Source organism: Chondrus crispus, genomic scaffold (assembly GCF_000350225.1).
Source record: "Chondrus crispus Stackhouse genomic scaffold, scaffold_228, whole genome shotgun sequence".
NCBI lineage: Eukaryota > Rhodophyta > Florideophyceae > Gigartinales > Gigartinaceae > Chondrus > Chondrus crispus.
In genome coordinates, this window is record NW_005179104.1 from 29,411 (window position 1) to 43,564 (window position 14,154).

At 52.9% G+C, this 14,154-nt stretch overlaps 3 protein-coding genes across 3 annotated transcripts; all 3 read left to right on the plus strand.

Moving 5' to 3' along the window:
• Positions 1–2,050: 2,050 nt before the first annotated feature.
• CHC_T00004342001 (hypothetical protein) lies at positions 2,051–3,136 on the plus strand. The gene has a single exon (XM_005715720.1). It carries the CDS (start codon positions 2,051–2,053, stop codon positions 3,134–3,136), a length of 1,086 nt encoding a protein of 361 aa, XP_005715777.1.
• A 1,449-nt stretch (positions 3,137–4,585) lies between these two features.
• CHC_T00009232001 (Sel1-repeat containing protein) lies at positions 4,586–7,063 on the plus strand. The gene has a single exon (XM_005715721.1). The coding sequence runs from the start codon at positions 4,586–4,588 to the stop codon at positions 7,061–7,063; it is 2,478 nt and encodes an 825-aa protein (XP_005715778.1).
• A 1,253-nt stretch (positions 7,064–8,316) lies between these two features.
• Positions 8,317–8,706, plus strand: CHC_T00004343001 (hypothetical protein). The gene has a single exon (XM_005715722.1). It carries the CDS (start codon positions 8,317–8,319, stop codon positions 8,704–8,706), a length of 390 nt encoding a protein of 129 aa, XP_005715779.1.
• Positions 8,707–14,154: the final 5,448 nt, after the last annotated feature.

Here is a 14,154-nt window from a genome sequence, read left to right on the forward strand (position 1 = left end):
GGATGTTCCGACAGAACTAATAAAGTATCTGCGGTCTCGGTCCACCCACATCACTGCCATGAGATGAGGCCCGGCCACCGGCTTCGAAACTAGTGTGACGTGCTCTCCCTTTTCAGCAATCTCCAGATGAGATAGATATTTCATCGGATATTTCTTGGTAGATGTCTTCACTACACCTGTGAATCTAAGACCTTTCTCATAAAGTGATTCAGCCGTGTGGACAGAAGCAAAGTACGATCCGCACAGACAACACGATTGGTGTGAAACCATGGCTGTAACAACCTCAAAGTCACTGCGGTTCCGTGTAAGTGGTCACTTTCAAAATCCTTTAAAGAAGTCTCCTCAGCTGAGACGACGTTCTCAATTCTTATTATGATTCCACTTTTTCCACATGCAGCAGTCTTCAACTCACAGCCATTCTCGGGTTTTCGGTCCATGGCCACATAATGAGGAAGACCGGTTTCAATCCAATCTCCTCCAAGTCCATACCAGCGTGACATACTCTCATCAACGCAGATGTTCTGTGATGGAATCACATGTGATGCTCTGTGATCATTGATTGCGACCATGAAGTCCCTGATCATACCCCATCTGTCATTTGAGTCAGCTGGAAAGCTGAACGTGACATTCTGACGAAGCTCCTCGAATCTTCTGCGGGAGATGATGTTTCCGAATTGAGGTTGCGGGAGATATTTGCTGGTTTCCTGTGAGCTCCAAAGAGACCTTCTGGTGCTGAATTCAATCCGAATCATAAGGATTAGCACCCCGAAAAACTTCAAATTTTCACCTCTTGTAGTCAAGCGAAGTCCCTTTGATTCCATTGCATCGTTGGTGTAGGAAACCATTAATGCCAAGTGCTCCTGTGGGAACATCCACATGAAGTAGTCCATAGGATGCATTTGAGATGGACTGTGACCACGGGATATAATCTCATCAATCGGTCCAATCACCTTCCATCTTTTCGGCGGTATCATACCATTTAAATGCATCGTGACTTTCTCACGCTTCCAGGCCCGGCCGTGGACATTCATGAGGCCATCTTGGGAATCCATTTCGTCACTCTCGGAGATTTTCGTACTCGGGCTGAATGCTCCTTCCAGTAGCGTCACGCGGTTCTCTGTAGGCTCCGGTTGCGCATAATGTTCAGTTTCTTGATGGATATGATCTTCAGGACCGTCATCGACCAGGTCCATCACTTCACCAGCCTTGATGTTAGCTATGCGAAGCGTGACTTCCTTGACGCCATCTGATAATTCCCATTTAGCCCTGACTGAAGTGACACTGCGACCCTTCACTTTGTCAGTTTTCATGCTAATGACAGTTCCCGTGACCAACTTAATCTTCCAGGAGGCTCCATACATGCGACGACATTTACTCTGAGCTGTGAGCAGTCTTGCACGAGTGTGGACGCGGTTACCTGCAATAATTCGAGGATCATTGACGCTCACCATTTTGAAGAAATTTTGGGAAGAGGAAGACGAAAGTGTTGATTAGGGAAGACTGAGATACGGAATTGAATGTTTTCTGGTTTGCCAACGTTTAGTACTCTAGTCGTAAGCTTTTCACTACAGTAGCGATAAGTTTCTACAATTATTCGAATTGCAAAAGCCCGCCTAAAAACTGGCCTCATATGAGGCCATTTGTCACCTAGACACTAGACTCGAGAGAGTTGCTGCAGTGCTTGTTTTCGACCAGGACTGCAACAAGTCCTCGCAGCATCACTTCTTATGAACTATTTCATCTTTGGACCACACGTTACTTGTTGGGGCTGCGGTGCATCTACGAACGTCCCCTTCCCTGCCTACACTGACGATTTCCTCCAGAGCCTTCCTTCTCTCTGCACAGCCAGCAGCCGCTCCCGTAAATCCCATATACCCCACCTTGACCGTGTTCTTTTGCGCAAGTATCCCTTCACTTCACGGTACACGATTGACAAAGACGAGTCATTACAGTGAGCTCTCGTCTCTGCAAGTAAACACACCCAGACTTTCACATCAAAGCCTCCTAGATTCTTTCTAAGTTACTCGCACACCTCGCTTTCTTTGCCGATATGGCCTTCGACCATCTCGCTGAAAACACCATCATCGTCCTGTTGGCCTACACCGCCGCCTTCCTCCCGTGGACTGCTCTCACCACCTTTGACTTTATCTCTGCCAAATGGCGCAGGGTTCGTGACGTTCGTATCGCCGGCTACGTCAACCTTGTTCTCGCGCTAGTCCCGGCATTCTACATACTGTTTTACATGGTCGTGCAATCCAATGTCGATCAAAAGGAGATGTTCACTGCGCTGGTCGCTATGCTGTTTGCGTTGCTGCACGTTGTGCGGACGTTATGGGGACTGTGGCAGTTGCAGCTATTTGTCAAGTGGGCTGTCAAGAGCATTACGTCGTTGCGGGCCCTTGGGATTGAATATGAGCTCAACACGGGCGCCCGTACTGGCCATGATGGGAAGAAGCAAACCCAGAATGGCCAAGAAAGAGAGCAGGAAACCACGAATATCGGTACTACGCAGGAGCCCGGAAATACGGATGACAAGGAAAAAGTGCACTATGTGGCTGAAATTGTAGATGAACTATGGGTGAGCGATGAACTGATTGAGAACCGTGTGTTCCATGGGAATGCTCGGTGCTACATAGTGTTTGACAAGATTGAGTTCAGAATAGATCCAAAGAGAAGAAACGTGTTTCGTCAACGCATCGTGCTTCTGTTACAAGCGCTCTCGATACCATTTCGGTATGTGTATGGAATAGTGCAGAAATGGCTTGGGAATGGGTCTATACCCTGCTTTGTCCAGGTTCCACACAAGCCAGAGGATGTGTGGCTGCGATGGTGCGTGGCGTTTGCGGCGCAGGGGTTGAACAAGTGGATAACGGAGTTCACCGCTGCGCCGGAAGTCGATGATGAGGATGGGGCGATAAATAACTTGGAGCGGTACGAAAGACGACGGGAACACCTGGCTGGGCGCGTGCTGGCGACGGCCGGAATACAACTGTGGCTGGGGAGTTGTTTGCCGCTGGATGAAGGCAAGTCGCTTTTGTCAAAAGAGGACTTGTTGCGACGAGCGATGACGAGTGGACGTGGAATGCCGTTCGATGCAGTGCAGAGGAATGCGGTCTTGCGGCCTGGAAAGGGGTAAAAGGCCTATGAGAGAAAACTAAATCGACTCATTGATGGAATTCCGGTGGAGTTTGAAGAACAAGTGGAAGAGTTGGACATCGAGAGAGTGGAGTGGCTTGCGATTTTGCTGTACATAGGAGAAGAACGGATTGGCAACGGAAGTGCGAGCGGAGATTCTCGTAGATCTGAAGAGTATGAGAAACTGGAGCATGACGATTTAGCGATTTAAAATATGCGAGCACAGCTGGGCATGGGCAACAGAACTTCAGGAGTGGATGCAGCGGAAAGAAGGAATGCTAGCATATGCGGGTTTCCGATGCCAGAACGATACTTTCATGAAGTATCCAAAGAGAATAGACTGGTGACCAAGGTCGGGGAGCTTGTCGACTGCTGGTTAGCGCTTATGGCGGGAGTGCAAATGCAATTCCTGGTGAGTAAGGACGAAGAATGGCTCAGACGTTGTCTGGGTCAAGTCGAGCACGACCAAGAGACTGTGGTGAGCGGAGAAGGCGTAGAGATGGGAGGGATGGAAAAGAGGGGGAGCAGCCTCTTCATGAGACATGTTCGAATTGAAGAAGCGATGCAAGCATTCCAGTTTGGAGTCGTGGGTCAAGAGTTTGAGCAGTTGGAGCAGACATTGACGTTTATGGGATATTCGCTGGAGAGCGTGCGTACGAGACTGGGAAGGTGGGTGAAAGCGAACACGGACTCGCAGAGTGGGGCGTGGAGGCCTTTGATGTTTCAAGCGGGGGAGTTGATATCGGGGTGGACGGAGGTTGGGCGTGTATCGAATGATGTGTCACGTACCCTGCAGCAGAGAGAAGGGAATGCAGTACTGAGGGATCGGGCGGTGCAGTGTCGTGTAGTGTGGGAGTTGCAATGTGTTTTGAGGGAAAGGGTATCGGGAATGGAAGGGAGCCCGAGCAGTATGGTAGCGGTGGCGCTTTGCATGGTCAGTTTTCCGTCGCTGGTTGTGATGAAGACAGAAGAAACGAGCGAGGAAATCGGTGCCACGGATGTCCGGTCAAGCGAGGCAGGGGCGGTGGCAATCTCGGAAAATCGAGATAGTGTGTCAGTATCATTCGGGAATGAGCAAAGAGGTAGGAATGCGGAAGAAGAGAGGAAGAAACGGAGCGAAGAAATGTTTGTGATACTGCCGATTTGTGGGCCTCAGAGAATGAGGCTTCAGGTACAAGTGGGCGACGATGACGATTGGAGCAATAGAGGTGGAGCGGGCTATCGAGGATGCAAAGTGAGAGTACGGTTGTGCCGGGGGGCGACATCGCGAGATGAGCGGTTTGAGTGGGGATGGTGGCGGGAGGCGGCGTTGGGACGTATGGAGGGATTGAGGCGATGGCAGAAGAATCATGGTATGTGTTCGCCAGACTTGCATGCCGGGCACCGGAATATGACGTCAGGCATCGTGAGTGTAAAGCCAAGAGCACACAAAACGGGGACAGAGGTTGAGATGTGGTCGGGATGGGAACCGTTTCGAAGCCAGCAATGCAGATTTGAGCTAGAAGGGGACAAAGTTCTTGCGAAATTTGAAGTGAGCATGCGACACGGTGATCTCGTTGTTAGAAAGAAGAACATTACGACATTGTACACCCAAGCCGTCGGGGAGAGAAGGTTCACGGTGTACGAAGACAATGACCGCGAGGCCTTACAAGACGGATGTTTGATAGTAGGAGAAGCACTGGTTGATAAGTCGCCAGGTTGCTTGAGCTCAGTCAGGGCTGGAGTATACGAAGATGAAGAGTTTGCGAAGAACCTGCCAGCAAAAGGCGAAGATGTTATTGGGGAAGAGTTGGGCCAGGTCCAAAGAGACATTTTTCTGTTGAAGGTTGCTGCACTGGAGCATGGTGATATGAACGCGTTGCAGAGATGCGTGAAGCTCCTCACCGACTCGAGTGAGGAGATCACAGAACACATGATATTGACGAACAGGCGACGAGCTGGAGAATTGGTGCTAGCTTTTTTCCACAGTGTTTCTGTGAGCAGAAAGGGGAGTGGCGGGGTCAAGGGGGGTGGAAGAGAGTTTGAAGCGTTGTTTTCATTATTGCAGGAGCTTGTGGAGAAATCGGCTTTTGACAACTATGTCGTGGATGTGGTTCTGGGATTTCTGAAATGCGCAGTAGATCTGAGTATACCTGAGGATGTACGAAGCTGCCTCGTATGGATGCGAAGGTTGATAGCAAGATCACTGAGATTGGATAAGTTGGATTGTCTTTGTCGTAACTTTGAAGAAATACTTGGAGCGGAACGAGGGCAAGGAGTGGCTATCCGTCGGAAGCAGTTCTTCATGGACAGTGAGGTGACCGAGTACGACGTGTGTACTGTTAACATTTTAGAAAAGACTCTTCTGAAACGCAAGATTGAGGAGCATGATGATGTCGGGGCGATGAACAATCTAGGACTGATGGTGCAGAAGGGCGCAGAAGGAGTAGAAGCCGATGCGGTACGCGCAATGGATCTGTATGAGCTTGCAATATCGAAAGGCAGGGATGGCACCGTGATGCGCAACCTAGGTTGTTTGTTGGAGACCGGAGGGGAGGGGGTCGAGAAGGATGCGGTACGAGCCAAGGAGTTGTTCGAGCGTGCAATCAATGAGCATGGTCATGTTGGGGCGATGAACAATCTAGGACTGATGCTGCGTAACGGCGCAGAAGGAGTAGAAGCCGATGCGGTACGCGCAATGGAGCTTTATGAGCTTGCAATATCGAAAGGCGATGACGGCTCTGCGATGAACAACCTAGGTTGTTTGTTGGAGACCGGAGGGGAGGGGGTCGAGAAGGATGCGGTACGAGCCAAGGAGTTGTTCGAGCGTGCAATCAATGAGCATGGTCATGTCGGGGCGATGAACAATCTAGGACTGATGGTGGAGGAGGGCGCAGAAGGAGTAGAAGCCGATGCGGTACGCGCAATGGAGCTTTATGAGCTTGCAATATCGAAAGGCAATGACGGCTCTGCGATGTACAACCTAGGTTGTTTGTTGGAGACCAGAGGGGAGGGGGTCGAGAAGGATGCGGTACGAGCCAAGGAGTTGTTCGAGCGAGCAATCAATGAGCATGGTCATGTCTGGGCGATGAACGAGCTAGGACTGATGCTGCATAAGGGCGCAGAAGGAGTAGAAGCCGATGTGGTATGCGCAATGGAGCTTTATGAGCTTGCAATATCGAAAGGCGATGACGGCTCTGCAATGTGCAACCTAGGTCGTTTGTTGGAGACCGGAGGGGAGGGAGTCGAGAAGGATGCGGTACGAGCCAAGGAGTTGTTCGAGCGCGCAATCAATGAGCGTGGTGTTGTCCAGGCGATGAACAATCTAGGACTGATGGTGCATAACGGGGCAGAAGGAGTAGAAGCCGATGCGGTACGCGCAATGGAGCTTTATGAGCTTACAATATCGAAAGGCGATGACGGCTCTGCGATGAACAACCTAGGTGGTTTCTTGGAGACCGGAGGGGAGGGGGTCGAGAAGGATGTGGTACGAGCCAAGGAGTTGTTCGAGCGTGCAATCAATGAGCATGGTCATGTTTTGGCGATGAACAATCTAGGACTGATGCTGCATAACGGGGCAGAAGGAGTAGAAGCCGATGCGGTACGCGCAATGGAGCTTTATGAGCTTACAATATCGAAAGGCAGGAACGGCATCGCGATGTACAACCTAGGCATCTTGCTGAGAGACGGGGCGGAGGGTTTGGATTGCAATTTGGTGCGCGCGGCTGAGCTGTTTGAGATGGCCATTGAAGAGAGCAACGATACAGACGCAATGGTGGAACTCGGAAATCTGTTACGCGATGGAGCGGAAGGAGTCGAGCGGGATACAGATCGTGCATGCAGATTGTACGAGAGGGCCATCGAACAGGACAACCATTCCAAGGCTGTAGAGAATCTTGCTGCGCTGCGCGATGCTGAGATAAATGAGGTCACAGAAGACGGAGATTGAACGATTTCAGAAGTCAGCAAGAGCACTCTCCTGAACGGAGATTGCGGGTGCCGTCAGGGAGAGCAGAAGGGAAAACCCGAGGGTAAAGGCGAGTCGAGTTCCGTGCGTTAAGACCCCTGTAGAAGATGGGATAAAGACGTGGTTCCTACCGTCCGGCAGCGACGGATAGATCGCCTATGCCGAGTTCAACCCCTTTATCGGGACAATGAACTCGGAGGCAGCGGCCGGCGCTAGTGTCTAGACGACCGTCAATTTGACCTCATATGAGGCTAGCTTTTTTTCAAAAAAATATAAATTAAATCGAAACTTTAAAAAGTCAGTTTGGACACCATTTCTTTAACGTATACGCCCTCGGCAATAACATCTTGCAAAACGTTGGGATGGCGGTTTTCAATGCACAGAGAGACTAATGAGAATGTAATGAACTAAGAATCTAATGAAGTTTCAATGATCAGTTGACTTTTTAAACAGGCGTTTTGGTTTCGAAGATATCAACATAAACGTTTTGAGGTTGGTCAAAAAGGCTCCCTTTTTGGGCATTTTAAAAATGGCTGGAAAAGACGTGCAGATCTCACCAAACTCCATCCTTCCGCAACGCAGAAGTCAACTGCGGTGGCGAGAGTATCTTTTTCCATCTTGTTGAGTTAGCGCAAGTCGAGAAAAAATAAGTTGAAAAGTGACCTCATATGAGTTCATTTGTCACCTAGACACTAGAGGGCGCCCACATCAGGCTGCACCCGGAACGGAGAACGGAATCAGGACTTGTCGAGGTGGCGCAACGGAGGAGTCCTTTTGCTCTCGCCCCGTCGCCGCTTTAGCTTTCAACACTCATTTGACCTGTTGTGGTTGGTCGCTGGTGCCATCCACGGGCATCCCGACTACCCCGAACCGGTTAAGCAGCTTCGTTCGGTCGTGCCGTCTTTCGCCTTTGTAGTGTCCTGCGCTTCCACCTCCGCCCCCGCTTGGGTTACACGCACGCACTAGTATGTAATGCGCAAGAACTTGACAAGTAGGGTTGACGACTCAAGCTCAGAGAGCGAGGGGCAAGATGCGAGAACTTGACAACTTGAACGGATCGCTTCGTATCTATGTTTCATTTTCATTGTGCACGTAGTACAATGAGATAACCCTCTCCAGATTGTGCGAGACCCTGTATGCCGGCGATCGTGTCAGAGAGCGGAAGAGTGGGAGACCGCGCGCTCCGATTGCGATCCGAGCAGTCGGTCTTCTTCCTTTCTGGCCTTGCCAAGGATATGGAAAAGACTGCCTTTTGCACTTCTATTTGGCAATGGATAGAGGAACCTCATCCCCACCAACTACGTCCTCTTCCAACGATCGCCACCGATATCCCCTCTTGTTACACCCGAACCAGTCATGTTTGTCAGCCCCAGCAATCAAGAAGTAATCAAACTTTACTTTCACAAGTGTTTTTACTCGCAGCTCTAAAAGATACGCATCTCAAACCCAGCATCTGTGTGCATTCGCTTTTGATTGTAAAACCAAGTATTCGATCGCCACTTGCTTGCATTCCACCACCACCGTTAGGGCGTAAAAGAGGCCCCATTTCCGAACCAACATTCTGTGAGCGCCCGTATAGTTTCCTCGTTTTCCTCGACTACATCTCAGAAGCCAGGTTTCCATAGTGCTTTCCAACTCGCTCCCTGAACGTGGTGGGAGTCCAGTTGTGCCCTGCCCATGTTTTGCGTTTCCGTTCTAGAGGTAGTGGTCGACATCATGTTCTCGCACCTACTGACAGCTGCTGGGCGAGATACCGAGCTGGTTGGACACAAGAACTGGAGAAGATTCCAAACGCCGCGAGACTCGAGCGTAAAATCTACGTTTCAGCACGGTACAGTTGGTCTCTATATGGGATACTCATTCTTTTCGAAGCGCCCTCAAGGAGCTGGCGGGTGCAATCGAAAGGGGAGGAAGATAAGCAAATGATACGAAGGGTTTTTTACAAACGACTGGAAATGCGTGGATTGGAATACTTGTGGCTTGCAACAATGAGAGAATCGTGCGATTCTCTTTGGGTTTCATTTCCGCCTAGCGCAGTACTCGATAGCGCGACGTGTGTGCGTGTTCTTCTGACATGCAGCATTGATTGTTGGACAAATGGCCCTAGTGTTTTTCGATCATTTGCCAAAGAGAACTTGGAAGCTGACCTTGGAGCATCATATTAACGGTTGAGATACTTTGTATAAGCTCTTGAATGTGAATGGCTGTTCTGTACGTGCACAAGGGTGAGGTGGTGGAGTGTTACATAATTGCCATTTTGTGCAATGGGCGGCGCACGTCGGTTCGCGGATGTCGCAGTAGCAGTAGCAAGAGCCTCGAGCGGTCGGGCAGCGGTTGCAGTGGAGTTGAAGGGGGACGCCCAATGTACGTGGGTCCGCCCGAGTTTGTGTCGATGGCGGCGCTGTGGTGACGACGAGCCAAGCACGTTGCTCCGCGATGTGGAGGAGGATGTAGGTTGCAGTGCTGGGACCAGCAAACAACGGCGTGAAGCTCAAAGTCGGTCCAACCTGATCTACGGTAACAGGCGCCTGCTCTCCTTTGCTCCCAGGAAGAGAAGAGAGCAGATGCCAATTAGATTAGGCTTCGGGAAAGTAAGGCCGCGACACAGGAGATAATGCGCACGTACTTTGGAAGGACGCAGTGTGGGCCCGGGCGGAGCTTCAGACTGGCCAAGCCGCCTTACTACACGACGGATCGTGGGGTGATGGCGGTGGGGGATGAGCGGGCGAGCCGGTTTCTACGCGAATCGGGGCGCAGACGGTGCGCACTAGCGTGCGAGCGGCGGGGATGAGAGCGGGTGGGGCAGAGGTCGGGTCCGAGAGGAGAGCTCGAGCTTTGGCGAAGAGTAAGGATCGGTCGCGGTTAGCTCGCGGATACGCGTGGGAGATCAAAATTTCCGGGTGCGATTATTCTGCACGGGCCAGGCGCGGTAGACAACGACGGGGCCGCAATGAAGGCCCAGGAGCGAGGAGGGGCGCTGCGCTCAGAGCGCAGGGGTATCGACTTTTCCCACCCGTCTTCATTTTTTTGAACCACAAGTGGTTACTGTACTAGATTCATATTTTAGGAGTACTTACCGTGAACCAATGAAATAGGAGGAAGCCAGCAGTGTGTACGTACAGTAAATTGCAATGGTGGGATTGCTGTACAGGGGGGGGTAGCTCTATATCGCACTTTTGAATAGCGCATTACCGGATATATCGCACTGTTTCGGGCTTGACACGAAATCAGCCACGTGTATAACATTACACACGTGTCGCTCTAGAAGCCCCTAGTAGAGGCCGTACTGTACAAGCGACCCGCACAGTATCCAAGGGTACTGTTGCAAGGGAACGGCCGGCAAGAGAAAATGCAAGTTGACAGGCCGACAGCGTGCATTAAGTAATCGATGAATTGTGTGTGAATTGTTGTGTTGTGATTGGAGTTAGTTAACAGGTGTGCATTAGTGCATTTAGCACTACAAGGGGGTGCCCCCACTTTTTGCACAAGACCCCCACCAGTTGAACAACTCGAAAAATATCAGATTTTAAAGCAAATAAACAAAAGCATTGCTGTTATTGCATGTCAAAGAGGTGACGGAGACAAAAAAAGGCCCATAACTGGGAAGGGAATCCAAATCAAACATTTTGCCGCGCTTTTTCGATATCTGCGTACTCGAAAACACTTAATTCGATGTGTTCTGCTCCATATAAGTGCAAATTGAAGCCTTGGTGACCTTCCCAGACTCTCCAGACTGTGTTAGAAACCGGGTGTCAACTCACAATGGGTCGTGTCAAACGAATGTCGAAGCACGAGAGATGCTTTCAAAAGGCTCTTGCTGCAGTGGAGAAGGGTGTGGATAGACGTCGTGCTTCGTTAATTGCGCGTATGCCGTTATCCACGTTTCAGTACCGCCTAATGCACAAGGACAGGAAGCCGATCAGCCGAACGTACCTCACCGCTGACGAAGAAAATGTCATTGTGAACCTCGTTAACAGGTACTCTGCCCGTGGCTTTCCTCTCAGCAATGAGGATATCGGTGATGCAGTCGAGATTCTCGTCGCGTCGTTTCCCGCAGATCGCCGAGCAAAACTACCCTTCGTAAACAACAGACCTGGAAAAAAAGTCTTCCGCAATTTTCGTGCTCGCCATAGCGATCGCATCCGCTTCAGACGCTGTTCGAAGGAGGAGGAGTTACGCTGTGTAGTACAACGGCGCGAAGGCAACGGCGCCACCGCTGCCGCCCCGGGATACAGCACGATGGGCTGTAAGCGCGAGAAGAACTGTAAGGAGTTATATTTACAGCACACGGCCGTGCGGAGTACAGTAGTACCCCGCTGGTTACACGTGTAGGATCCGAACGGTAAGTAATTAGTAATTAGTAGTTAATGGCACAAATTAGCCAATTTAGCACAGTAACTGGTATACAGTAAGTAACAGCTACTGTAGCGGGACAGGTGTCCTGGCGTCCCACTTAGGGGTTGAGACCGGGGGCACCTGCCCCGTTCCAGTAAACGGGGGCAGACTCGCCTCCCTTCCCTTTACGGCTAAGTGCTAACACCGTTCCGGTTTTCCTTTAGTTCAGGCTTCTAACCCGTGACCGGCCGTCCGGATCTGACACCACCGACCGGCTGCGCGTCACCGGCCACGTGAGCCTTCCCTCTTTTCGAGTCCTTCCGTACGGTTCGCGCTCGCGTGGGTTACCCAGCGTCGCGCGCTCCCTTACCTCTAACCCCCCTCGTTCCGAGTGGTCGGGACGAAGGTAGTTATACCACATTTTGGTACTCTTGTGGAGGGTATAACTACAGAGGTTGAGCCCGCACTGGATCGCCAGCGCGAGCAACTACCGATCGGATTGAAAGAGGTCGAAAATCACCGCGTCGATCGCCAGTGATCATCGACGATGAACCGTGCGGATTCCGCCGGAGAAGATACCGCCTCCGGGCGAGCAAGTACCCGCAGTGGCAGAGGCGCACAGCGCCCCCGGATCGACAATCCGGAAGCCCTGCTACGCCCGCCGTCTACCAGGGGCCAGAAGACCCCTTCCGTTTCGGACACCACCGCCGGGCTACCGGCTGGTGGGGGGAACCGCGTACAAGTACTGTACGACGCGTTACTCCCGCGGCTACAAACCTGGATGGAGGATTTCCTCGCTGAGGAACTACCTCAGGTCGTCCAGGTTTGCCTCGACCGAACGGCACCAAGACTGGTGGCGGAGCATGCGGACACCGCGCTCCGCGCCCTGCTGGACGAGAAGAGCGCCCCCGTCGTACGCAACGAGGTGGTGGCAGCGCTCGCCGCGGAGGGGGACGAATCTCCGACCGCATTGGCTCTAAAGGGAGCTATTAGCTCCGCCGTGGCCATCCGTCTGGCCACGACATTCACCGAAACGGGAGGCGCGGTACCGCCGCCGGCGCCGCGCCGTGAAACCGTTCCGGGCTCAAGCTTTAATATCGCTGATCCGATCGGCGCCGTACCCGGGATTGATAGGATGGACCCTCACCCGGAGGGCAGAGCCATCTATCTCCCAACCGTTCACGGTGCTACAGGGAGGACCACAGAAAATGTCCTCCCCATACTCGCCAGTACGGGCGGCCCCCGCGGGACAGACAACCGCCTGGGGCTCCCCGAGACAGAGAATCGGGACCCGTACCGGTTGAGCAGAAGACGTGCACCCGGCACGCACAGGACCGAAGCAGAATACACCCGGTATTCCGAGGCAGAAGACCCCCGTCACAGGACGGATGAAGACCGCGAGGAACGCCGCTGGCGATACCGCGATAACCGCGAGGCACGCCACGGGCGATACCGCGATGCCGGAGGGGGAGGATACCCCTCCGATGATGACCCATCCGGTTCGGAAGACTCTCGCAGGCGGGGCCACAGGGCACGCCGCGATAGAAGCCGAGACCGGCACCGGCACGACCCCTCCGACTCGGAAGACTACCACACCGAGTCGGATGAGGGGTTTCGTCGCTCGAGCAGACGCCGCCGGGCTGCCCCGACGAGCGACGAGCGACGAGCGACGGCCCACGGTAATCAGGCCCCTCAATGACCTGTTTACCAAGGCCGTCAACTACAAGACCTACCGCCTGGAACGGCGTAGCTCGCGCTAAGACTCCACAGTAGCGCGGCACATTAACCGTTACCGGAAAAAACTGGACGTGCAGATGAGGTCCCACACGTTCAACGGTCAAGATCCGATTGCGGTATTGGGATTCCTCGCACGCCTCAAGATGGCGTGCGACCACAACGGGATCACCGAAGGAGCCGCCGTGTGGTGCTTCCAATTCTACCTCACCGGTCAGGCTCACGCCCTACTCCAGTCCCGTCTCAATGGAAATACCATGGCGGTTGACGTGGAGCGGCGCGAGCTGCTCCGGACATACCCCCAGGTGGTCAACTTTCTGTTGCGCACCTATGCTACCGACGAGGTAATTTCCGAAGCGGTTGGGGACGTGACCTCCTTCCGTCAGAGTTCAAACATGACGGAGGAGGTCTACAGTGACCACCTCTGGGACAAGGCCCTCCGATGCGGTACGGTATTCTCCGACCGGCGGTTGAAGTCCCTATTCGTCGAGGGGTTACTTCCCGCCACGTGCGCGCAGGTCCGTAATTACCTCGCCACGCACCCGGATGTGGATTACCAATCCGTGGCTCGATACGCGCAAGCGATCGGGGAAACCAATCGGGCTTCCCGTCGACAAGGGATGTCCGCCATGGCGCACCGAGAGCCTTCCGGAGCGGCTAGAAGATTTGACCGCACCGCAAGGACGAGGCCCGTGCTGTCGGTTGAGTCGGCATCCGACATCCCGACGGCCGGGGGATTTGCTGAAGAAGCAATCCTGGCCGTGACGGACCAAACCGCCACGCCGACCTCGATGAGCTCGCCACCGACGAGTTACTATCCGTCGCCGGCAGCCTCGACGGCGGGCGCCCCGGTTCCGCCCGCCAACCCTGGCGACGTGCGCACAGGATCGTACGGGAGGCAAGGGCAGGATCCACGCGTCCGGTTCTCCGGCGGGAGATTTCCCGGACCGCCACCGTGCCGGTTCTGCCTGGACACCACGCACCGACAAGAGGGGTGCCCCGTC